At 45.3% G+C, this 27,007-nt stretch overlaps 1 protein-coding gene across 1 annotated transcript in view; it reads left to right on the plus strand.

Annotated features, from left to right (window-relative positions):
- The window catches only part of CPNE2 (copine 2), an 80,720-nt gene that overhangs the window by 31,074 nt on the left and 22,639 nt on the right, over positions 1 to 27,007 (plus strand). The window contains exons 3-6 of the mRNA XM_081017041.1: positions 14,461 to 14,640; positions 16,790 to 16,864; positions 23,905 to 23,976; positions 25,714 to 25,797. Coding sequence (XP_080873167.1) covers positions 14,461 to 14,640; positions 16,790 to 16,864; positions 23,905 to 23,976; positions 25,714 to 25,797 — 411 coding nt within the window. The remainder of the gene's footprint in view (positions 1 to 14,460; positions 14,641 to 16,789; positions 16,865 to 23,904; positions 23,977 to 25,713; positions 25,798 to 27,007) is intronic.

Genomic DNA, 27,007 nt, shown 5'->3' on the forward strand with positions numbered 1-27,007 from the left:
CTGGCAGCGGGTGTGGAAAAGGGGGAGAGGGCATATTTTCAGCCTTCCCACCAGAACATGGGCAGCCTCCAGAAAGATGTGAAAGAAAGAACAGACATTGACTCCTCCTGAATGTAAAAGTCTCCAGTAGGAAAGGTTTGCTGGCAGCAAGAAATCAAAATCGAGGCTGCATTTTTAAGTGTCGCTTGAAAAGTTCCCTTTCATCGGTCAGATAATAGTGGTTTGGGGGCAGAATCTGGCCCACTAGGGAACAAGAGGGAGGTAACAGCTTGCTGAGTGGGGACCCCCAAGGTTTCTGAAAGTACAAAAAACATCGACCTGCTACAAAGCCCCCATAGGGATGACTGTGCTCGGTAGCAGTGGAAAGCTGGGCGTCAGCTGGAAAACAAAAATAGAAAACTGAGATGGGGTGTGGAATGGAGTTTCTGAGGTGCTCTGAGCAGAAACACATAGCAAAACTCTATCACAGGTCCCACTTGTTTGTGATCTGCAAGGAAAATATCACAACTTTGCGCTCTCTCTCTTTTCCACATTCCTTTGCATGCCGTACCATGGATGGTTCTATGAATCTATAAAGAAGGCAGTAAAAATGTTGTTAGGCAATAATTTCTTATTACTTTTTTTGCAGATGTGTATAAGCAGCCTTTTATGGGACAGGACACACAAATGTGTGTGGATAAAAATGGGTTGTGGGTTTGTTTTTGCAACTTGCTACCTTTTCTTTTCTTTTTATATAATGAAACATAAAACATTAAAAACTTCCCTCAACAGGGCTGCCTTCGGATGTCTTCAAAAAGTCAGATAGTTGTTTATTTCCTTGACCTCTGATGGGAGGGCGTTCCACAGGGCGGGTGCCACTACCAAGAAGGCCCTATGTCTGGTTCCCTGTAAGCTAATTTTTTGTAGGGAGGGAATCACCAGAAGACCCTTGGTGCTGGACCTCAGTGTCTGAACTGAACGATGGGGTTGGAGATGCTCCTTCAGGTATACTGGGCTGAGGCCATTTAGGGCTTTATTTTATTTTTTTTTAATGATATTTATTGGAAATTTTTTTTTAGAGTTACAAAAGAAAACAAAGTAGAAAAAGAACAAAGAAAGAACAAAGAAAAACACATCCCACAATACAAATTTAAAAAACAAAACAAAAATACACCGCAAACATTTAAAAACAAATCCATTATTCTCAAATCCTCAACTGTCATTACCTTCTTTCTTTGACCTCCTCCTCCTCCCTTTTTTTGTATCCTAGTTGTTAATTGTTGCAGCAAATCCTTTCCATATTTCATAAAATTCTGTCATTACATTACCTTAAACTATTTTAATCTTATCTTACTATAAAAAACCTTGAAACTTAAAACTTAAATCTTATTTTTACCAACTTCTCATAACCATAATATTCTTACATAATTCTTTAAACATTTTTACTAAAGCCAAGTAATTTCATTCCAACATTTTTCTAACATTCATCAATTTTATAAAACAATCCTAGTAGTAGAAAAAGAAATAAAAACAATCCAATCTTCATCCAGCGTCCCTTCCTCCTGGTCCCAGGTTTTGTCAGTCCTTGTTATCCCATCGATCTAGCGCATTAACCTGGTAACCTTATATCCGAGGCCCTTAAGTCTCTTCCATGTCCCTTCCGCAGCTCTTCTTCATATTTGTAACTGTATTTTCCCTTGTCTCCTGCTCGTTTCACTCGTGGGAACTCCAGCTTAACAATATTTTTGACCCTTCTCGACAGATCAGCCCCTTTTCCATAATCCACACTAAATTCCATGTGGTATTTAAGAACATGTTTCAAAATCCCTCCAAAATTAGGAGCCCCACAATCCCAGACATCTCACGGCCCATTGCCAGACTTGAAAAGTCCAAACATCCCTGCATAGGGGGGGTCTATCCAACCCCCCATTTCCAAACCAAACCAAACTTTTTCTTTCCAAATCTGGCTTTTTCCAAGTTCATTTGTCAAATCCGAAAGCTCATGTTCCTGTTGGGCCTGTTCTGTCAGGGCACACTCCTGATTTAATTCCTGGGTGGGCTCCACATATTTTCCCACTGCCTGTTCAAAATTTCCCACTGCCTGTTCAAAATTTCTAATCGAATCAGCCATTAAATTCGTCTTCTCATGTAGCTGTTCCAGTAGGGCATTTGTTTTATAGAAAGCACACAACAGAGCTTCTGAATACATTGTCCTGCAAGGTCAGATGTCTATTCCCACGATTGTAATCTGTAACAGCTGCCAGCTCCCCGGAGTTGGTTACAGTTTCACAGTCTCCCTCTAGGGGGAAAACTTCTATTTGTTCTTTCTTTTAAAGACAAGTCTAGCAACAAAAGTTTCCTTTTTCAGATGTTTTGTCAATATTTGTTCCTTTAAGAAGCGAAGGGGAACAATGGAGTCAAAGTTTCTCTTCTTATAGCTATCTGTCAAAAACATTGTCTCTGGTCAATGAGCTTCAAAAAACGTCAGTCCTAACACCCCGCTCCAGGATCAGGACGGTGGAAAGTTACTTTACTTTACCCTCACTTCTGCAGGTTTAAACAGTCCGAAAAAATCCCCCCTCTTCTCCTGCTTCCGAAGGGGGTTCAACAATTTTAAATGGTGAAAGTTAATCTTTTACAGGCGATATTCTGAGCTCTAGTTTGCCATGTCTTTGCTTTAATCTATCTACAAAGAAACGGAAGGCTGACTTCCTGTTTAGACCTTCCCGTTTCAGCGCCAAATTAAGGTAAACTTTTAAGTCCAATTTTCCTTTCTGCTCACAAGTCCTTATTTAGAGTCCAATTATCTGAGTTTAGGTACTCACGGGTGATTATTTTAGAAGCCAGATTGTCCCAGGAAAAAGGCAGCGCTCTCCGGCAACGGCTGTGCAGCTTCGCTCCACGGAAGAAGCAGTTGACTCTCAGCACCGCGTCACTTCCCCCTCTTCGCTCCGGAGCCCATTAATGGGTTCTTTTGCGGGTTGGGGGGGGCGCTAAGGGTGCCCGCCGAGTCCCATGGTCACAGGCTTCATCCGCCTGTGATTTTTGAATGGGTCCCCGCTTCGCCGTAGCGGAAAAGACCCGATTCCCGTGGAGCTGGTCCCTCCAGTTCAGAGGGAATCCGCCATTGCCGATGGCGCCACCCCGGAAGTCTCCATTTAGGGCTTTAAAGGTCAGTACCAACACTTTGTATTGTGCTTGGAAATGTACTGAGAACCAATGTAGATCTTTCAGGACCAGTGTTATATGGTCTCAGCAGCCACTTCCATCCATGGTGGTCAGCCACCATTTTTATTTACTCAAGATGCATGGCCCTGAATATAATAAACATTGTTCCTTGACCTTCCTTGGAGCACTTGGTGCCATATTTGGATCTGCAGTGCCAGCCTTTTTGTGAGTAATGACTAAAAGCTGGAACAAGAAGCAATTAACCCTGTAGCTATGCAAAGGATGTTCAATGAATTCCCTCTAGTTAATCAGTGTTGGTGTGTACAAATTAACTAGACATATTTCAAAAAGATTAAAAAGATCTGCTGAAATCTGCAGTTTCCTTTAAATCTGAGCCGGGCTGGGGGGTGGGAGAGTCCCATGGAAAATGAGCTCGGATCCTGGGTTTGAATCAGACCGAAGCCAAGAAATCACATCTTAGATGGGTGAATCATTCCCAGCCATACAGTCAAATGGACTTATTTGTACAACAATTTGTACAAGTTAAATGAGGTTAGTAGTACAGCTGCCCATTGTTATTTAGCAGAAACGTAGGTATAAATACAACTAAAATATAAAATAAATTTACAAATGAAACAAAAAATAAAGTGTGAAGCTGCAGCATACAGTGCCACAGTGAAACATATCATTCAGTGCAGAGAGAAACCACAATCTACAATCAATTTCAGAGTTTCAAGGTTGTGCTATGTAATTACTACTAATACGTAGCTGATTATTTGATTGCCATCCTCCCAAAAGATCGTGTAGGAAGCTGTTTTGAGAAGATAATATTCCTTTTCTGCTCTCTCTCCCCCCCCACCCCCGACAGCTGGTCCACAGTAACTCGCTGTTCCATTTCCCTTCCAACCTCCCCTTGTATTTTTAGCAAAATTACCATATTGTTGATGTGCATTTCCAAACATTTCTCCCATTTTTAAAAATACATTTCAGCAGAACTTCTTTCCCTTTTTCCCTCTCCCACCCCGCTCACCATTTTTGACTCTCCCCCAACACACACGTTGCGTACCTATTTCTAGCTTTCAAATGTTCACAGGTTTTGTTAATATCCTTTTCCTGTTTGGCATCTATGCGCATTGGCAGGGTGGAATGGTGGTGTGCCTAAATGAAACACGAGGAGTGATGGCGGACAGTAATTTACATACCTCTAAAAATCTATGGTAAAGAAGTCTATCAATGGATACTAGTCATAATAGCCATATTATGAAGCTTAGGGTTGTGCAGCCCAAGAATTGTGGAATCCCTTCCCTTCACCTTCATGATACAGCCTTGCTGAAGTTGCACCTTTTAAGACCCTGGCTGTTTGAAACTTGTATGTTCATTTATTCTTTTATTTATTACATTTCTATACCGCCCTCCATCCATAGATCTCAGGGCAGCTGACAACATAAAATTACAATATTAAAAAAGCACAAAATACAGAATAAAAATAAGAACAAAAACAAAGCCCTCCCAGTTGAGAGAGATTTTAGGAATCACTGTGTTCTTGTGGTTGTAGTTTGCTTTGTGTTTTTATTGTTGCATTTTAAATTGTTGTGACAATTTAACCCTGATGATGAAAGGCGAGGGAGGAGAGCAGCAACAACATAAAAAGCCTGCTGAATCAGACCAATGGCTCATCTGGCCTAGCATCCTGTTCCCACAGTGGCCAACCAAATGCCCATTATGGGAAGCCAGCAAGCAGGTTTCAAGTTTAAGAGCACCTCCCCTCTTGCAATTCCTAGCAGCTGGTATTCAGAGGCATACTGCCTCCAACCAGGGAGGTAAAACATAGCCATTGTGACTAGAAGTTGTGGATAGCCTTATCCTCCATGAAAAGGCAGGTAAAAAGTGGTAGTAGTAGTAGTAGTAGTAGTAGTAGTAATAATAATAATAATAATAATAATAATAATAATTTTTATTTATACCCCACCCGCCCTGGCCAGAGCTGGGCTCAGGGTGGCTAACACCAGTAAAATTACAGTAGAACATAATAGGGGAAAAAACCAATTTAAAATACAGGTTAAATGCAGCCTCATTTTAAAAGTAGCCCATAGATCAAAACCATAATGGGAGGGAAACATAAGGGTCAGACTGAGTCCAAACCAAAGGCCAGGCGGAACAGCTCTGTCTTGCCGGCGCTGTGGAAAGATGTCAAGTCCCGCAGGTCCCTAGTCTCTTGTGACAGAGCGTTCCACCAAGTCGGGGCCAGTACTAAAAAGGCCCTGGCCCTAGTTGATAAATAAATAGAAGCATACCCACTTGTGTGCGATCGACACGTGTGCGACCGTGTATATGTGCAGCGCCAGGAAAGAAGTAAATCATTGAATTCATACCCAGAAATGGAGGGAGAATGCTGGAGAGTCCTTGTGGCTTGCGAGGAAACCCTCCCCAGAACCCAAAGAGGACTTCGGTGAGGGCAGAGAGGAGACTGGAGGTGCAGCGGGTCTTTGTTTAGGCTGCTTAGCCTCCCTGGCTAACAGCTGGTATGTGGGGTAGCACAGCCAACACTTTTCTGCCCGTCCTGCAGCCTCGTGTCAGCCCCAGAGCTTCAATACTAGTTGTGTATATTTTTGGTACAGTATTTTTGATTTTTGGAGAGGAGTATTTTGAAGGGAGAGTATGGTAGAGAGGGCATTTATGTGATTTTCACTTTTGCTTGTGGGGCGCTGGAACTTAACCCCCACACATAACCGGGGAGTCGCTTGCAGTCCGGAACAAGTTGGCAAATGCTAATACAGTGGTACCTCGGGTTACAGACACTTCAGGTTACATACACTTCAGGTTACAGACTCCGCTAACCCAGAAATATTACCTCAGGTTAAGAACTTTGCTTCAGGATGAGAACAGAAATCGCATGACGGTGGTGCGGAGGCAGCAGGAGGCCCCATTAGCTAAAGTGGTGCTTCAGGTTAAGAACTGAACTCCTCAATGCCTTCTTTGCCTCAGTCTTCTCCGATAAAGAAAACAATGCCCGACCTGAAGAATTTGGAGCAAATGATTCAGCAAAGGAAACACAGCCCGGAATAACTAAGGAGATAGTACAAGAATACTTGGCTAGTTTAGATGTATTCAAGTCTCCAGGGCCAGATGAACTGCATCCAAGAGTATTAAAAGAACTGGCAGATGTGATCTCAGAACCACTGGCAGTCATCTTTGAGAATTCCTGGAGAACAGGCGAAGTCCCGGCAGACTGGAGGAGGGCAAATGTTGTCCCTATTTTCAAAAAGGGGAAAAGAGAGGACCCAAATAATTACCGCCCAGTCAGTCTGACATCAATACCAGGGAAGATTCTGGAGCAGATCATTAAGCAAACAGTCTGTGAGCACCTAGAAAGGAATGCTGTGATCACCAATAGTCAGCATGGATTTCTGAAAAATAAGTCATGTCAGACTAACCTGATCTCGTTTTTTGACAGAATTACAAGCCTGGTAGATGAAGGGAACGCAGTGGATGTAGCCTACCTTGATTTCAGCAAAGCATTTGACAAGGTGCTCCACGATATTCTTGTAAAGAAGCTGGTAAAATGCGGTCTTGACTATGCTACCACTCAGTGGATTTGTAACTGGCTGACTGACCGAACCCAAAGGGTGTTCATCAATGGTTCCTCTTCATCCTGAAGAAGAGTGACTAGTGGGGTGCCACAGGGTTCTGTCTTGGGCCTGGTCTTATTCAACATCTTTATCAACGACTTGGATGATGGACTCAAGGGCATCCTGATCAAATTTGCAGATGACACCAAATTGGGAGGGGTGGCTAACACCCCAGAGGACAGGATCACACTTCAAAACGACCTTGACAGATTAGAGAACTGGGCCAAAACAAACAAGATGAATTTTAACAGGGAGAAATGTAAAGTATTGCACTTGGGCAAAAAAAATGAGAGGCACAAATACAAGATGGGTGACACCTGGCTTGAGAGCAGTACATGTGAAAAGGATCTAGGAGTCTTGGTTGACCACAAACTTGACATGAGCCAACAGTGTGACGCGGCAGCTAAAAAAGCCAATGCAATTCTGGGCTGCATCAATAGGAGTATAGCATCTAGATCAAGGGAAGTAATAGTGCCACTGTATTCTGCTCTGGTCAGACCTCACCTGGAGTACTGTGTCCAGTCCTGGGCACCACAGTTCAAGAAGGACACTGACAAACTGGAACGTGTCCAGAGGAGGGCAACCAAAATGGTCAAAGGCCTGGAAACGATGCCTTATGAGGAACGGCTAAGGGAGCTGGGCATGTTTAGCCTGGAGAAGAGGAGGTTAAGGGGTGATATGATAGCCATGTTCAAATATATAAAAGGATGTCACATAGAGGAGGGAGAAAGGTTGTTTTCTGCTGCTCCAGAGAAGCGGACACGGAGCAATGGATGCAAACTACAAGAAAGAAGATTCCACCTAAACATTAGGAAGAACTTCCTGACAGTAAGAGCTGTTCGACAGTGGAATTTGCTGCCAAGGAGTGTGGTGGAGTCTCCTTCTTTGGAGGTCTTTAAGCAGAGGCTTGACAACCATATGTCAGGAGTGCTCTGATGGTGTTTCCTGCTTGGCAGGGGGTTGGACTCGATGGCCCTTGTGGTCTCTTCCAACTCTATAATTCTATGATTCTATTCTATGATTCTAACAGTTTCAGGTTAAGAACAGGCCTCCAGAACAAATTAAGTTCTTAACCCAAGGTACCACTGTATAAGCTCTCACCATCAGAGTTTATTGTGTGCGAACAAGTTAGTTTAAGCTACAATTTTTTCATGTGAAAACAATTTTTTATTATTCTTATTAGTTGTTGTAGTTGCAGCAGCAGTGATTAATCACCTTTCTGCCCAACTAGTGAAAATAATTATAAAATATATACAATATGAAAAACAACAATATGGATTAAAAAAATGGTTGAAACAGAACAAAGCTGTTACCGGGGGGTGGGGGGAAGCAGAATGAAATTTAAAGCCCATTAAAAATCAGGCAAGAATTTTTACTAAAGGCATGCCAAAATGTTCCACTGTGTTTTCATTGAACATTGTGCACTGATTGATGAGAAAAAGAACTGCATCTGAGAACTCTCAAATAGGAAAGAAATGTTTACTGGGAAGAAAAATAGACATAAGAAGAGCCTGCTGGATTAGGCCAAATGGGGCTCATCTAATCCAGCATTCTGTTCTCACAAGGGCCAAACAAATGCTCCAATGGGAAACCAGCAAGTAGGATTTGAGCGTAAGAGCAACTCTCCCCTTCTGTGGTTTCCAGCAACTGGTATTCAGAATCATTGCTGCCTCCAACTGCGGAGGCACAAAGCCCAGCCATTGTGGCTAGTAGCCATCGATAGCCGTCTCCTCCATGAATTGGTCTAATCCTCTTTTTAAGTCATCTGGATTGGTGTCCCTCACTACCTGCTGTGAGAGTGAGTTCCATAGTAAAACCATGCACTGCATCCTCTGCAACTTGACAACAATGGAGTTGGCTCAAAACCAAACACCCACCAAAACACTCAAGGAATTCTCAGGTGCCCTGACAAATAGACGGGGAAAATGACCCTTTCGTAGGGGAAGCAAACTTCCACAAAACCATGCTAGTTTTCAGAGCCGTCTTTTCCATAGGGCTTAGTGGTGCTTTTGAATTATGGTGCTGGAGTTGATGCTTTTGAATTATGGTGCTGGAGGAGACTCTTGACAGTCCCACGGACTGCAAGAAGATCAAACCTCTCCATTCTTAAGGAAATTAGCCCTGAGTGCTCACTGGAAGGACAGATCCTGAAGCTGAGGCTCCAATACTTTGGCCACCTCATGATAAGAGAAGACTTCCTGGAAAAGACCCTGATGTTGGGAAAGATTGAGGGCACAAGGAGAAGGGGACGACAGAGGACGAGATGGTTGGACAGTGTTCTTGAAGATACTAACATGAGTTTGACCAAACTGCGGGAGGCAGTGGAAGACAGGAGTGCCTGGCGTGCTCTGGTCCATGGGGTCACGAAGAGTCAGACATGACTAAACAACTAAACAACAACAACAGTGGTGCGTCACGGCAGGGCACCGGCCTCTCAGGGGTGTTCCAGCAAGTGGGGGAGCTGTGTGGCTTTGACAGTTGCCTCCCCTTTCCCTGCACGCCCGCCAGCTGTGCCCCGCCAACTTTAAGGCTGGCGGGCGTGAAGCTTCCCTCCCAAGCCTTCTCAGGAGGAGAGCGATCCCCGCAGAGGCTTGGGAGGGAAGCTGCACGCCCGCCAGCCATATGGTTGGCGGAGCACAGCTTCCATCCTAAGCCTCTGTGGGGATCGCTCTCCTCCTGAGAAGGCTTGGGAGGGGCGCAACTTCACTCCCAAGCCTCTGCGGGGATTGCTCTCTCACAGCGGCATGGGGGAGAGTTGCGCCCCCTCCCCATGGCTGGCAGTGTGCAGCTACGGCCACCCCAACACTATCTGTGGTAATTTGGGGGTAATTTGCACCCCAGCACCACATCTGCTAAAAACGGCCCTGCTAGTTTTATTCCTTCTAAGGCTTGGTAAAGATAGGGCCAACTGACCTCCTTAGCAAGGAAGGCCCACAATTGAGACTCCTGTGAGGAGGTTTCTAGGTGAGGAAGGGCGCCTGAGGTGACTGTGGCGGTCTGGTGAGAGGGCAGCCTCCTTGCCCCAAACCCCTTTCTGAGTTTCTGTTCTGACAGTCCCAACATTGTTTGCTGCTGAAGGCAAACCGATAGGTACAGAAGGGAAATTGTAGGGGAGGGGAGTTCTTCTTCTGGGAGGCGAGGTATGCATTTAAGGGCTTGCACTTACTCTCTCAGGAGTATAATTTTGCGGGAATGTGTTGCCAGGACAGCAGGCACCTCACGCCCGCCTGATTTCCATAATCCCTAACAGAAGCCCCTTTCAGAGTTAAGGAGGCATTAGCACATAAATGCTCCATTTGAGGTCAAGTGAGCCTCAGAAGTGTCAGCGTTTTCCAGGGCCTGTGGCCAAGAAAAACGTGTTGGGGCTGGAGCCGGGCCCTGCGCACGTGCGGGCCCTGGGTTTCGGCTCCAAAGGCAGCGCCTTTAATCTGAGAAACATTGCAGGACACGCTGTGCGCCACTTGGCAGTGAATTCTCCCAAGACAACTTGTCTCTCTCCAGGTGTCTTTTAACGCTTGATACAATCACTCCTGCAATTTTGAGTGATTTTAAAGAGCTTTATCTTGGGATAATTGGAGCTGTGTGGAAACAGGGCCTTTCTGCGTCATTTTTTCCCTCGGAGCTTTTGCTCTGTCTTTTCCTCTCCTCCCTCCTTTTCCATGTAATTCAACAACAAGGCATGGAATTCAGGCTTAATTTGTAATTAGAAAGGCGCTGGGAAGGTGTGTTCCTCGTTGAGAGCTGTGCTCTTGGACCAAAAAGCACTGTGACTTAGGAGCAAAACCTCCCCCAGTGGTGGTATAGTGGTTAGAGTGTTAGACTTGGACCTGGGAGACCAGGGTTCAAATCTCTACTGGGCCATGGAGCTCCCAGGTGACCTTGAGCCAGTCACTCACTCTCAGCCTAACCTACCTCACATTGTTATGAGGATTAAATGGGACAGAGGAGAACTATGTAGGCCACTTTGCACTCCCTGGGGGAAAGGTGAGGAATGAATGAATGAATGAATGAATGAATAAATAAATAAATAAATAAATAAATGGGTTGATAATTCAGAGATTCTCATCACTTCCACTATTTCCAATGTGCAGGCAGTGAGTGTCATAAACATCCCCACCCAGGTACAAGAGGAAAGTATCAGCTAGCTTTGGGAAAACACCAAAGTGTGCAGAAATAGAGGAATGTTCAGCAGTGGGAAGGGAGAGCTCAGCAACAGCCCCATGCTCTGTAGCCACTGAATTTGGACTTACTGTTGGGATGGGCCGGGGAGGTGGGGACAGACCAAAAACCATAAAAGGAATGTAAGAAGCTTCCTGATATTGGGTCAGGCCATTGGGTCCATCTAGCTCAGTATTGGGGTCTCTCCCAGCCCTGCCTTGTGTCATGGCCCTGTCAAGCAAGGAAAGTCAAGAGTGAAGAATTAACTCTTTATTATCAAAAGTACACTTACAAGTTAAGATAAGGCATGCCCATCAGTCCTGTGTTTCTCAGCTGCTCCCAGGTGTGAACCCAATGAGGCAGTGAACCCAGCAGAGAGGCCCCGTCCCCCGCTTATGTATCTCCCCAACCTGAGCTGTGCACAAGCAAGTGAAAACTACACCTGCGTGTAACCTGTTTCTGCTCCTCCCACTTCAGTCCTCCTGGTCCAGGGAGACAGTGGAGCAAGATAGGTGGGGACATGAGGAGGAGGTGTGGAAGCCCGTGACTCTACACCAGCCTGACCTGCCTCTCCCTCCTGCTGCACCTGTTCTTCACTCTCCGATCCTGCAGCTTCTCTTGCCTCTCACTCTCATCTCCTGGCTGTCACAGGCTCCCCCAGTTCACTGGTTCCTTCTTCTAAGTCAGTCTCCAATCCCACTTCTCCCCGCACCCAGTCCCTAACTCATCTGTATCCAGCCACCACTCCTCAGTGTCCAGCCAGTCCCTGGCCCCTGGAGATGCTGAAGATTGAACCTGGGACCCCCCCCCCTTTCAGCCCTAAAGCAGGTGTACTGCTTCCGAGCTTCCCATGTTGCTTATGGGAGTGAAGATATCTTAAAGTTGTAGTTCAGGAGACTGTTTGGATTCTTTGTGAGATAAAGGGAGAATAGAAAGGAGAGGGGGAATTCGGTGAAGAGGGGTGTGGGCAGGGCTTTCACTTTCTGCTTCAGTGTGGCTACTGTTTTTTCTGTCAGGTTTCTGCACCCACACCCACAGATGTGGCCTTTTTTGAGGGGGTGTGGCCTGGGAGAGTTCTGGGGGCCAGATAGTGTGCCCTGCAGGGCCACATTCAGTCCTGTAGGCCTGGCATTCTACACCAATTTTGACTAGTACTGTTGGCGATCTGGAACAGGGCCGGGAAGTGGCATGTGCCCTAGAGAGAGTCCTGAGGGCCACAAAGAGAGCTCTGCAGGGCCATATTCAGCCTGCATGTCTGAGGCTCCCAACTCCCATGAAGAGTACCATTTTATGTGCAACTGCAGAGTCCTGCGGTCATCTGCTCCAGGCTTCTTGCAGCTGTCTAAACTCACGTTCCGATTTCCCCTTCCCTCCTTCCGCATCGGTTCTGTCGTGCATTATGCCTTGAAGGCCTGCATTGGCACAGGAAGCACAGCTGAGAGAGCCAAAAACCTGCCATTCTCCTCACTTGGGCTTTTTCTAGGAATGCAGATTTCATTAAAGAGCACAGCCAATTATGTGAAAGTGAAAACTTCACTGCCGCTTCCTTCACCCCTCATAAGCCTTGCGAGTTTGAATGGGCGCCAGCGAGGCAGATGGAGTAAGTTACATTGGTACCAGTCCCTAGGAAGGAGGAAAAGAGGCCCTGCTATTGATCCGTGCAAAATATGTTGCCATTTCAACATGGCAAGATGTGGGAGGTGTGAGGGAGTCTTTGCTCCTTCTCTTGCATCGGTTCAATTTAAAAGTGAGCATGCAAAAAAAAAAAAAACAACCACCACAGAGCGGAAGAATTCAGTCTCTTTACTGAAGCAAAGAGAACTGATTTGTGTTGAAGCACGCATATATTGGCACCCAAAGCAGTGCTGGCACACCCACCCCCAAAACTGGGGAGCCTTTTTCAGCTCAAGGGCCACGTTCTCCTCATGGGCAACTTTCTGGGGGCCACACATCAGTGGCGGGTATGGCAGAAGTAGGTGTGCTCTCTCTCCCCCCCCCCCATATTTCATCAAGGCAAGTGAGAGTAGTTATCACAGATCAAGGACACATCCAGTCAAGTAAAATCACCAGCAGAGGCCACAAAGCAAGGCCAGGGAAGGCTGTGGCTCAGGTGTGTGTGGCCTAAGCAGTCTCATGGGCCTGAGATTCTTCCACTCCTGTAGTGGATTATCTTGATGAATTCTGAGCTAAATTTTGTAATTGTGGGCTCATTACGCTGGCTCCAAAAACCTACAAAACTGCAGCACGATGCAGTAAAACAATAGGACCCCCCCCCCCCCAAAACGTGGAAGTCACAGTAATCACTATTATTATATATTAAATTTTTATACCGCCCTTTATCTGTAGAACTCAGGGCAGTTCACAACATAATGTCTGGGCTGCTGCATAAGCAGGTCAGCCCTGCTGTGCTCCGAGTCTTGCCTGTGCTCGATGTTCTAGGTCGATAGGCCACAACGACTGAGTGGCCCCCGAATAAGGAGTCCCAGACTTCAGGCAGTGTTCTGTTGCCTGCACTGGTGTAAATCCATGTAGTTCCTCTTCACAGAAGTTGCCCCAGAACTGTATGGAGTGCGCCTTTCATTTTTCCCTTTGAGGCTGGTTGATATTTTGTGGGTTGGTAGGGGGAGAGGTCTTCCCTGTGCAACATGAATTTACCCATGGAAATCCTCTTGATTTTGCATTTTAAATATCTGGCGCCTGCCTTTTAAAGTGAACTGATGTATTGCACACTTCCTGGTCTAATCAGAGAGCATAATAATATTTTGGATGTTTCAATTCTTTGAAATTTATGATACAGAACATGGGCTTAAAAATGTACCATATGCATTAAAATACACATTTTCTGATTAAATATGTTTAGAGATGCATAAACATATTGAGTAAAATATGTACTAAATATTATTTTGTATTAAAATGCATATTTAAATATGTGTGCCATATTTTTATTTTTTTAATCACAGAATGGGTTGAAAACAGAATGTAGCAGTATTATGGTTAAACACATGTAAAATTGATATGGGATTGCATCTGATGTTAGTCATACCCAGAGAAATGGACCTATGTTGGTCATGGCCATTAATTTCAATTGGTCTCCTTGTGACTATGGCTAACATTGGACGCAGCAGATTGGCTGTAAATAGATGGATACCACCATCATTATTATGACCTTTATCAATACATTTTTGGAATGATTTTATTTTCTTTTTTTAGTGCAAAACTGCCCTGGAGAGTAGAGGGTGGCAACATCTCAGGCTCTTGCCTGTCAGTGCTGCCCACAGGCTGCTTCTGCTGCAGCCTTGCAGAATTGCGCCTTTGTTTTCAGAACTCAACCATGGAGAGGAAAGATATATGTCTGGACTAAACATAGCAAGAGTGCTTTCAAATTGCCCCCAACACCCTAAAAATGTTCCACCTGTCTTCACTGTTACTTTTCAACAAAAACTGTACTACTGTCTAAAAGTTGATCGGCTCGTTGATCTAAACTCATTGATCGGCTCACTTGTTCAACCTAATTCTTTATTTGCAGATCGACAGGACAGAAACAGCTGTGAACAACCTCAATCCAGCCTTCTCCAAGAAGTTTGTCATAGATTATCGCTTTGAGGAGGTTCAGAAGCTGAAATTTGCCTTGTTTGACCAAGACAAGTCAAGCATGCAGCTGTACGAACATGACTTCTTGGGAGAATTTTCCTGCACCCTGGGAACAGTGAGTGTTACTACCTGCTTAGTGGAGTCCCTAAGTTTCTGCTTCCAAAGTATTGCCGGTCATTGGCAAATTGTTGCTAGTTCTTCAGGCAGTGAAATAGATTAGAAGGCAGGACGAACAGGAGCATAAGCAGGACCCTCCTGAATTAGATCATAGCTCTGTCCCCTTTCCAGCTGTTATGCTTTTGGAAAGCCCGCAGCAAGACATTAAAGGTAACAGCATTCCACTGTTGCTTATTCCCATCTATTCTAGTTTACCACCATGGTATGTGAAGGTCCTGTTTCACTATCAAGCCTATTCTCCATTTAATAGACCAATCATTTGTGCACTGATTTATCTAATGCTTTAAAAAAAACCGCACCTAAGCCGGTGGCCATTACAACATCTCGTTGCTTAAATTACGTGCTCTGTAGAGCAGTGCCAGTCTTTGTTTACCATGCCAATATCTGAACCCCTGGGTGACCCCCTCCCAAAAAAAGCCTCTGTAGGCATCTTCCAAACATTTCCCCAAACATTTATGAGATTGCCTTTCAGATATAGGCAACCTCACAAAGCAATTTACACTTAACATTACAGCAAAACATCAGGGCAGCTTTGAAACAATGTGGTTAGACTGAAGAACTGAGAATTAGGATGGGGGGGGGGAAATCTGCACCACAGAAAATGTGAAGAATTTGCCAGCCTTGTATAACCATGGGAAGAATTGCATTTCAGGAACAAATGTCCCAAGTACCATAAAGAAGCCATTTTGGGGTGACTGTGGTTCCTTGCTCTCAGTCATCTCTTGGATCCTCTTTCTTTTCTTCTTCTTCTTTCTCTCCTCTAGATGAAGATTCTTTCCATCACCTGCTCCAGTTAAAGCTAGTGATGCAAAGGGAGACTGGCACTCACAACAGGCCCCACTTTGAGTGCAGATCCCAGCTGGCTTTCTGTGAGCCCCACTCAGCCCCTCAGTACTTAGCAGTCTTCTCCTGAGCCCAACTTTTTATCCAAAGGCAAGAGCAGCCCATGAATAGCCTTGGGAAGGAGCTGCCTGAATAGCATCTGAGAATGCCATTCTCTCTCTCTTTAATTTCACTTTTACGTCAGGCTTCTGCTAGCTTAGTTCGGCTAGACTCTTGCAATGCACCTGATGAACCCTGTGGTCAGATTGAATGGAAAGACTCCTTCTCTTTGTCACCCCCTAGCAACCTCGCTGGCCACGTAAACTTGAAAACCAAGGAGATAAATCCCTTGGTTTTAGGCATGAGGTGCATGCATGCTGAGATCAGGAACACAAGTCGGATCCGCCTGCTGAGCCGCTCTCTGTAAATGGCCTCTCCTGTTGTGCTTCCGTCTCTTTCTCTCCTCAGCAGTGCTGAGTGTTTTCCGCAGGTCCAAGGCAGGATGTGAGCAAATATGAAATGTCACCATTCAGCACGTTGTGCAAGTGCATGTTTGAACAGGGATCTTAACTCTGTCCAGTATTGGGTTTTTGGTTTTAGTTTGTTTTGGGGTGAAGATTTTTTATTTCATTTTATAATATATATAAAATAGAGAGAACAATTATAACAACAGATGGAAATTAAAATAGGAAAAACAAACTATAAAATAGGCACGTAGAATGAGTACAGTCACACATCGGTTATAAGTCCAAGTAGAGGATATTAGCGTTATCTGATTATCAGCTATCATTCCAGATCTGTCCAGGCCTGTGACAAGGGTTGCCTTGAAAATGATGGCTCTGTTGTATATGTAAAAAGGAATGCCAAATCATATAAAACGTATCTGGAGCTTCTAGTCCTTGTCAGAATCTCAAATTATGCATCATTTTCTCCATTTTGGCTAGATTCCAGAATGAGTGGTACCAAGGGCCCAGTGTAAGGTTTTGGGCTGTTTTCCAATGAGTTTGCAATTAATGTTCCAAATGCCAAGATAATAAATGAGGCCGATTCTTTTGGCAAGTTGGCATCATCAAAAACATTAATTTTGGGCAACAAACAATAGTTTCTTTAGTAATTTGTCAAAATTAGTATCTGTCAAAATTAAATCCCTCAAATCTTGCAACAACTTAGCATTGCCACCATAAATAATAATGACTACATCCAGGATTGTACTCTGTCGGGTCATTGCTACAGGCCTCCCTTTGTTTTCTGTTCTTCTCCCTTAGATTGTCTCAAGCAAGAAGATGACAAGAGCACTCCTCCTGGGGAATGGAAAGCCAGCTGGAAAAGGAATGATAATGGTATGGGGCACATGAAAGCAGTGGTATCAAGAGGGCGGGGACTTGGATTCTGAACTTAAATCCCAGTTCTACATTTGGGATATAGCTGGAATCCTTTTTAAGCCCTTGGTTTTTTAGTGACTGCTGTGGGAGCCACCCTGGCTGGTCACTTCACTCCCCAAGATCTACACACTCCCCCCCCAAAAGGAAAACACACACAAAGTGTACTTTTCTAAGGAACTGGAGTAAAAGGTTGCTCCAGTAGAATTGATCTGAGCCCTGAAAAGAACATAGAACTGAAAGAAGTGGGAAATGGAGCCACTCTTCCAGATTCCTTCTTCAGCTCTTTATACTTTTCAAGAGAGAGGAAAAAGTTAACCACCCTCTCATTTAAAACAGATTCCTCTTCCATCCCTCTATTTTGCCTTATTTTTTATTAGAAGAGCAAAAATAACAACCAAAGGGACCAGAGCAGCCAAACTTCCAAGTCCCGATTCATTCATTTCCATAGCAAAGCTTAAGCAGAAATTTCAGTGCGTGCTTAAACCTCTCACCCTGGAAACAAAGCTTCACTTGGACTGGGTGGCATCCAGGTTTAAAAAAATGTTCAGACTTATGTCCATATGAAACCATTTGCATAAAAATGCATATGCCATGCACTCCTTTATTTCTTCTGCAAATTTGTGCGCAATCTGCAAACCCATAAGCGGCATGCAAGATAAATCAGGATAAAAGGTTTGGTTTATGGGGATGAGTAGTGTTAGTGGTAAGAGGAACAGGGCTTACTACTTAGCAACAGGTTTCTTAGCAACAGTTTTTCCTCTCTTGCACACTTGTGCACACAGAGCAATGCCTTTCCCATTGTAGACATGTCTGGCTAGTTTTGCAAATGAAAGGAAGTGATATTGGCTTGCATTAAAAGCGCGCACACACCGTCCTCCAATCCTACTCATCTATAATTATCAATTGGGATGAACTGTTTGCTGCACCCTTGGTGCCTATACATCATCATGATATATCAAATGCACCATGAGCCATGCTGTGCATATTAGCTCACTGGTCCTTACGTTGCAGCCTTGGGTTCACTGATGCTGCTTCCAGCTATGCTTTCAATGCCTTCAACCAGTGTAAACCCACTACATATTGGTGTGTGTGTGTGTGTGTGTGTGTGTGGTTGCGTCTGAAGCCAAAACTGAGTATAGTCAAAACCCATTTGGTTCAATGGCAAGTGGATTTGCCAAAGTCATTTTTCCTGGAACCATTTTCCCCTTTCCACCCACTTTCTGCCCCCTTTTAATTTTTTTTAAAAAATATTTTGCCACATGCAGAAAGTTGAATGTGCAGAAGTTAAATGTGCATAAGTTGTGGACTTATTATATGATTCCATATTGGAAACAGGAGAGAGAAATGGCAAAGAGTCAGAGGTGTTTTTGAAGGGTTTTTTCCAACTTACATTTTAAATGTAACCTGACAAGTAGCTCCCTCTACAATAGAAACCCACAAATTCTGTGCATGTTTCTTATCCCAGGAACCTTGTTCCTGCTGAGCAAAGTTGAATCTAAAGTGAACAATGGTGTTGCTTGAATTGCCTTCACTGCAGTAATCTTGGTGTATTGTCACCAGCTTGCTGAGATGTGTGGGCAGAGGAGGCTGGTCTATGATGTCAAATGGGGAATTGCCCTAAACCACCTCAGTCTGCCCACAGCCAATCTCTGGATACCTGCCTTCTTCCTTACAATCAGTCCAAGCTGGAGCTAAACAAGAACAATCACACAAATTGCCCATGAATATATGGGAGAACATAAGAAGGTGCCTTCTACCAAATCAGACCATTGGTCCATCAGTACTGTTCACGGTGACTGGCACTGGTTCTCTGGGGTCGCAGACAGATGCTTCTCCTAACCTTACCTGGGGGATGCAAAGGGGTCAACTTGGGACCTTCTGCATGCAAAACAGATGCTCTGTCACTGAGGATTCTCTAGCTGTGATTCCTGCATTGCAGGGGATCAGTCTAGATGGCCCTTGGGGTCCCTTCCAGTTCCACAGTTCTATGATTTCATGCATGTTGACCAAGAAGGCACTCACCAGAGAATATTTTCATCTTGAAATGGAAGCAGCAGGATGCTCAGTTGTTGTGTTTCCTGAGCTTTGATGTATGCAATTGTGCATACATTTTTCTAGTGCAGGAGAGAAGGAAGAGCTTGGATAGGATTGGCCAAGCACACTTGGTTGCTTAAGGCAAAGGGCAAGATCACACACACAAACACATTCCACACACAAAAGCTAACTGGGCTAGCATTTGACTCTTATTTCAGCACTGGTGATGGGACAGCGTCCAAGTGAGGACAGCAGGTTAGTTCAAGAGGGTGCATACGGTCCACACAACCTCTGCCTTCCAAGCCCTCACTGCCACTCAGGATGTGCCACCTGAGGCAGCTGTCGCACTCAGCCCAATGGTAAGGCTGGCCCTGAGTTTGGCTGCTGAATCCCTGCATGGCAAAAATTGTGAGCAGCAATCCACATAATTAAGGCCCCATTAATATTGTCTGCCCAACAGAGATAGGAAAACAGACATCGTCCAGCTCCTTCAAATTAAAACAGCCAGATGGACCATCATTAAAATGGAGAAAAAAATAAAAATATCGCTATTTCCTGTGTTACAGGCTGCTTTAAGCATACTCATTGATGTGGGTGGTTCCTCCCGCCCCCCCAACCATAGGAACAAATATATATATATTTACATAGCTTGGCAAAATAGTTATAGGAGGAGATGTTGGACTAAATGGGCCACTAGCCTGATCCAGCAGGCTCATCTTATGTTCTTAGGAGCATTTGGCCATGCAGCTCCCACTGGTGTGGATGGGGTACATTGGATATCTGTACATAAAACTCAGAAATATCTAAAAGATGCCACACCAGCCCAGATTATGATTGAAGTGGAGTAAGAAGGAAAAGGTATTGGCAGCAGGCTTCCGTGTGGAGGCACCCTCCAGCCCAGCACCCTGGAGAGAGATCTCTAAGGACTTCCTAATTGTGAGACATTGACGCCCATTGATAAAATGTCTACCAGCTATCCTGGCCCCTGAGTCAGGAGCCTGTGGCCCTGCAGATGTTGATGGATTGCAACTCCCTTCAGCCTCAGCCAGCGGTCAGCAATGGTAGGAGCTATAGTCCAACAATATCTGGAGGTCATCAAGTTGGAGAAGGCTGTTCCTAGCACTCAAAACTGCCGTGGAGAAAGAGGTTGAGCTCAGGGCTTGCCTTTTCAGTTTGATGGGCAGCTGCTTTATGATGCAAACTGCAGTCTCCTCTGATTTGGCTGCACCATGGTGGGCTATCACCTCCCTCTGCTGATCAGGTGTGCTTGATTTTAATGCCATGGGATCTGCTGAAAGCATCTTCATCTGTGCTTGCCCTCCCCATGCACTCAGCCAGTCACCAATCAAGCAGGAAATCTATGCAAGGAAACTGACAGTGGATTTAGAGAGGGGAACGGTGTAACTTGAACACTCCGTGTTCAAAACTGGCTGCTCGTAGGGCTGTTGTGAGGATAAAACAGGCAGGAAGAAAACTATGCAAACCATTTTGAGCTCCTTGGGAAAGGTGGGATATAAATGCAATGAACGAATAAATAAAATTGTTGTAAATGGTGCTTTGCGAGGAATTAAAAGGACAGGCCTCCAAGGGGCATACTAACTAGACACAGACCCAATATCTGTACCAGGCAGACTAGATTTTACAGGAAATGTGAGGGGCTTTTTTTTAAAAAAGCAGGGAAACAGCTGAGACCTACACAGAAGGCAGGAGGGTGCAGCTGGGTCCCATTGGGCTGGTGGTTTGGTGCTGCTGTGCCAGGAGAAAAGGTGGAGTGGGGGGGGGAGGTTTAACCGTTCGAGGGCAGCAAAATGGCAAACTCCCTGGAGACGCTCCATGCTGGAACGAGGCAGTGGGGCTGACCGACTGCCAGCACGTGTAGGTGGCTCGAGTTGTGCATGAAGCAAGCGTCGCCGAGGCCAGCCGGATGAGGCTGGCAAGGCAGCCCCCTCCTCCTCCAGTGCAGGATGCGCTTTCTGTGCTGGCAGCCGCTTGCCTCTGCTCAGAGGGAGCTGTCTTCCTCCCACAGAATGAGAAACATAGTCTTTCTTTCTCTGTGCCGGGGGAGAAGGGGAGCCTCCTGGCCTTAGGGGAGGCTCTTCCTCAGGCACTGCCCCTTCTCCCCAGCCCTGCCCTGCCCTCTTCCTGAGTGCTTTTGCCCAGCTGGACTGTGTGCTTGATCTGGGGATGATGCTTCTTGCCTGCCTGGATGGAGAACGTACGTGTGTGTGTGTATGTGTGTGTGTGTGTGTGTTTTCTCACATAGAAACCTGCGAATTTTGTGTGTCTGGAACACAGAGCCGCAGCTGTTTCTCTTCCCATTATTGCCACTTCCATAAACCTGGAAGAGGAAAGTGACACTCTTTCCCACTTTCCTCTCTTGACTTCATGTGCTTTTCCAAGGTGCTTTTCCTACACTGCAGGGGATTGGACTCCATGTCCCTTGGGGTCCCTTCCAACTCTACAACTCTGCGATTCTATTATCTCAATTTTTTTCACTTTGTGGTTGGACCTGTGTTTTTAGAATTCTGTGCTCTAGCCTAGGCTAAATGTACTGAATTCCTGGACCAGAAATGCCAGTGATGGAAGCTATAATCCAGAACATGTGGAGGGCACCTGGTTTGATGAAATCCATGTTGCTGGGCCCTCAGCCCTTATTCAGTTGAAAATAAGGCTCCTGTGTGGAAAAATAAAAATGCTGGACTCAACCTCTGTTCTGGCTGCAAGCACTGACATCCAGCCATTGTGCTCAGGAGGAGAGAGAGAGAGAAAGAGTATGAAGAACATTTGCAAAAAAGAAAAAGAAAAAGCAGCCTTGGCATCTTCTTCTCTTCCACCCACAGTGCCTGGAACCGCCTCTCACTCCTATGTTCCTTTCAGCACCTATTCATGCAAAATAAACCCCAAAGCAGAGCAGCCGCAGGGAGGCCAGTGACAGACGTCTCTCAGCACCAGCCTCTGAGACAGGGATCCCCACTCGTCGCACATGGGCACCCTATTGCTCAGATTAGCAGAGCTGCTGGCTGGAGGATGGAACTGCAGGCAGTTCAAACCAGGATGCTCAACACTAGATCATGGTCCCAGGAATCTGGTGACTCTGGAAAGCCAGTCCCATGCCATCGACAGCAAGGCAGTTGGGCAACCTTGTTGCTCAACTTCAAAGCAACGTACATTTGGATTTTTGAGCAAGTGCTGTGGTCACTTCTCTGCTGGCTCTCCTGAATCAGCCTGCCAAAGATGCAGAAAGCACACACACACACTGCGCTTTCCCAAGAGATAGGGGTAAAAGCTGGACCGCATAGAATCATAGAATTGCAACTATAGAATCCTTGACAGATGGCCATCCAATCCCCATTTAAAAACCTCCAATGAAGGAGAGTCCTCCACCTTCTGAGGGAGTCTTTTCCATTGCCAAACAGCTCTTACTGATGGAAGGACGTTCCTAATGTTTAGTCGGAATCCCCTTTCTTGCCATTTGAATCCATTTGTTGGGGTCCTACCCTTTGGAGCAGCAGAAAACAAGCTTGCTCCATCTTCCATGAGACAGCTCTTTAGATATTTGAAGTTGACCATCACATCACTGCTCAGTCTTCTCTTCTCCAGGCTTAACATCCCCATCTCCCTCAGCCGTTCCTCAAAGGAAACTTTGAGGTCCTTGATCATCTTGGTCACCTGCTCTGCATGCATCCGTAGAAGACCAAGTTAAGATTCAAGGAGTCTGTAGGCTTAGTCCTATCATATACTCCGGCCCCGTGCAGCTTTGCTTTTTCACTTCGGGGCCTGCATCCGCATGACACTAATGAGGAAAGAAGAGGCGCAATTAACCAACTCGCCTTGTGCTCTCTCCACCAACAAAGGCTCTTTCTGACTCACTGCTTTTTATTCAGATCATGCTGGAGAGTAAACAGCAGCCCAAAGGGAAGAGCTATTTCCAGTTGTGGTCAATGTCATTTCCCCCCCTAAGCAAGATCTGAGTGGGGGGACCAGAGGAGAGACACCCCCACTGACATGAGCAGCTGCGGGGGGGGGGGGGAGAGCAGTTGCCCCTCCTTGGATAATCACCAGGTCCCCAGTTTTCTTTCTTTCTTTTTTAAAAGTGCATTTCTAACATTTGTAGACCCTAAGGAAGCAAAATGTGCAAGCACTGTTTTCTTTCTCTCTTTTTTCAGAATCTACCCTCCAGATGTTTTGGACAATAGTTGGCATCAGCCTTTGCCAGCATGGCCAATGGTTAGGGCTGATGGGAATTCTAATCCAAAATGTCTGCAGGGCACCAGTTTGTTCTGTTCCACTTCTCCTGCCATCCAGTTTTCCAGGGTTTTTCTGCAGCAGTCTGTCAGCATTCTGTGGACACTGAGCAAACTCACTCCACCTTAGGCTGTTTTTGGATTCCCAACCCCCCAAAAGTGTTTTCCCCCCCTTTCAAATAAAAGAGATTTTAGCCTTGGTTCCCTCAATCCTGTCAGATACCTCTCTGCTCTGTATGGCTGTTGTTGTTTTGGCTACATAGGCAGCAGCAGCACTCACACCTGAACATTGGGAGTAGATGGAATGATTATTTAATTAAAGCATTTCCACACTGCTCTTCAGCCAGGAAAAAAAGACTCTCAGAGCAGCTTGCAAATTCCAGTGATAAGACAGTCCTTATCCTCAGATTTAGAACCTAAAACATATGACACAAAAAGAAAAGGGATTGGGAGGGAGGAGGGAGGAGGAAAAAAAAAAAAAACTCAGGCATGATTTCTTGGTTACAAAAATCCTATGATGAGCAGCTGGAATGGGGGAAAATATAAGGAACAGAAGAGCCAAAGTGTGCTGGTGTTTCAGCAGAGCAAATGAAATTCTGCCATCCCATCCCTCTCCCTTCCCTGTAGCTGTGTTTTTCCACAAGCTATGTTTTTCTTCATCTTTGGGGGCTCGAACATATAATGTGTGAAGAATGACTGGAATTTTCTCTTGTCTTCCAGATAGCAGCTCAAGAGCTGTCGGACAACCGTGTGATCACTCTTAGCATGGCAGGCAGGAAGCTGGATAAAAAGGTGTGTGTTTGGGGTCCTGCTTCTCCCACCCCCCCCCAAAAAAAAATTCATATGGATGCAACATGTAGCCAGTTAGGTGATGCTACAAATGCTTGTTTTGACATTGCACTGCACAGTGTTGAATGCAAGGCAGGAGCCCGGTCCTCCAGTGTTGTGCAGCAGAGACCACGCACAGACACGAAAGGGCTTTTCAACCAATGCTGAACAGTTGGCAACTGTGCTTGGGATGCAGTAGAGGTAGAGGAAAGGAGTGTAGGAGCCAGTAATTTTAATAAGGCACACAAATTCTCTCCTTTCCCAGACCTGTTCATTTGCCTTCTAACAGTCTACCCTGCCTGCATACCATGAGGTCTAGAAACTTGCCAAAGGAAATGGAAGCAAAGAGTCTCAAATAGGCTTTTCCTTTCTCTTGGAGGGCACAAATCCTCCTTTAGTTGATTAGCCTCTGGTTCCTACCCAGCTCTCCTTTCAGTTGCCAGAAACAGCCTTTTATTTTCCTGAGCTTTACCGATACAACTTTAATCCTGCCAGCTGTTTTATGTTGCCGGTATGATTTCATAGCTTTTATTGTACATTATTTTTAAAAAGTATTTGCTTTTTAGGGTTTTATTTTTGTAAGCCTCCCTCAGATTGTGAGTGAAGGATGAGATAAAAAAGACTTTGAATTAATGCATAAACGAAATAATCGCTCCCTGTACCAATAGAGATTCACACCCTGCATGGACTTCTGAGAAACCCCTGTGCATCTATAAATAAAGTATGTAAACGGACTGAAAACAGGCAGCCCTTGAAGAGGCAAAGCTCTGAAAGGCCTGTTGAAAGAGAGAGAGAGAGCCCTAGAACTCTGAGGAGAGACAGTTTGTTTTCAGGGTGGTGCAAGTCAAGGTTGATGGCTCCTTCCATAAGCGTACTGCCTGGTGCTTTTTTTTTGATCTGCATTGCATATTTTTTCCCTCTGAGATGCCTCTGCTCTTCATGTATTCCCCCACCCTCTAGTTCCCTAGGATTTATCTTGTGAATGCTCATCGGTTCAAGAACACATCTCCAACTGAAGGCTGCCTGGGATGGCATTGCAGTTTCCCACAGACAATAGTAGTAAAAGTAGCAAAAGAAAAGGTTTTAATAGACCCTCTTGCCTGCTGCTCTTCTGTTCCTGACTGCAGCCTCCATTGCTGCTTTTCAGCAGCTTAAACTCTAAGAAATTAGTCATGTTCTCTCTAGTATCATTTAGTTTGGGCCATGGCTGTTGGGGAGCCCTTTAAATACAGGACTGGTTCCAAGAGTTGGCCTGGTTGGGGATCTGCTGGGGTGTGTCCACACACCAGTTGGGGAGCCCACTGACGAAACACGCTACAGTGAGGAGGTAGAGGGTGCAAGTCCAACCGCTACAGTCCCCGGCAACCCTGCCAAAGTTGTTGAGGATTTGCATTTCGGCGTGAGCACCAAGAGACCGTTTCGAGCCAATAATATTTGTTGCTTTGGGGAAATTTGTGGATGCTACTGTTTACCCTGTGCTTAGATGTTTTAAGATTTACAGGCATTCGTTTCTTATTCATTCAAATTGTAGCACTGGGAGGACCCTGCAAGACACATTGGGTGCCTCTGATTTATAGCCTAAGGGGAAAGACTTCCTCTCTCCTCCTAATGCTACGTTACCTGGTGCTGATCTGAGGCAGCTGAGCTGGGGTAATTGTATAACCGTTGTGATTATTTTCCCCTCTTTCATCCCCCTTGCAGGACTTGTTTGGAAAATCAGACCCATTTTTAGAGTTTTATAAACCAGGAGACGATGGGAAATGGATGCTAGTCCATAGGACAGAGGTAAGCAGGGTCATCCGTTAGCATCAATGAACTTCCCCTTTGAGAGATGCAAATATCAGTGTTTTGCAGCAAGAGCACACGCTGTCCGTGTCCCATGCTGCCAAGGACCAGATATTTTGGGTGATGTTTTTGAATAAAGTGAAGCTGAGGTGTCCCCAAACACCTCAAAAACCTTGAGTGGGTGTGTCTGTGTTGCAAGGGATAACAACTGGCTTTTGTGAGTTTGAAAAGCAGTTTCAAGGCAGAACTGGGGAACTATTATCAACCAGAGGTCCACATTCTCTTCTGGGCAACATTCTGAGGGCCATGTGCCAGAGGTGGGTGGGACCAGAGACAAAAATAAGTGGAACATAGAATGTAAATGTTGTATACTGTAGCCTAGTTTCTGCACACAAACACACTTCAGCCCTTGATATGGACTAGCATCCAGTTCAAGGGCACCTTCCAGCCCAGAAAAATTATGTGGGGTACAGAGCAGGGCTGGTGGGGGATGTGGCTGGGGTGACTTCTGAGGGCCAGATAGGGAGGTTTGGATAGCCGCATTTGGCCCCTAGCTTGAGGTTCCCATCCCCAATGCAGAATGAGTTGCATTGCAAAGGCAAAAATCAATATGGCCCAAAAAGAATTATGCAGTGCTCTTTATACTGCAACGATTACGTCTAAATGGAGAGAATGGGGACTCTTTGCACTGGCTTTTGGTAACTGTGTCCAGGTAGTTATCTTGACTGTTTAAAAAAAACACTATACCACTAAAACATCAGCAATCAGTTCCAGGGGTGCCTCTCCAGTTTTGGGAGCTGCTGGAAAAGGCATAAATCATAAATGTTTTTGGAGTTTTTTGGTGAGAACTGGAGGTCTTGTCCCCCCATGGCCTAGCAGGACAGAATCCATGGGCTTCAGACCTTACAGCTGAACTGCTATTGTCATTAGTATTAACATTCCTGGCTGAATCCCTCCAGAGACTTTCTAAGACACCTCTTGCTTTCAAGTGCCTTTGAGACCAATGAAAAAAACCTCTGTCCTCAAGTTTCAAAGTAAATGTCTTGGGTGCTCATTGACAGGCCCATTCAGATATTAGTTTTTGAATGCAGCAAAAGCCTGGTTTGCCCACCCCTAAGCAAATTTTTCTCCCTCCAAGACTTCACTGATGTTAGTAGTGACAAAAAGAAAAAGGCCCAAAGCAGATACAGTTCCTGTGTGTGAAAAGAGC

This window comes from Podarcis pityusensis (assembly GCF_964106645.2).
Source record: "Podarcis pityusensis genome assembly, chromosome: 8".
Lineage (NCBI taxonomy): Eukaryota > Metazoa > Chordata > Lepidosauria > Squamata > Lacertidae > Podarcis > Podarcis pityusensis.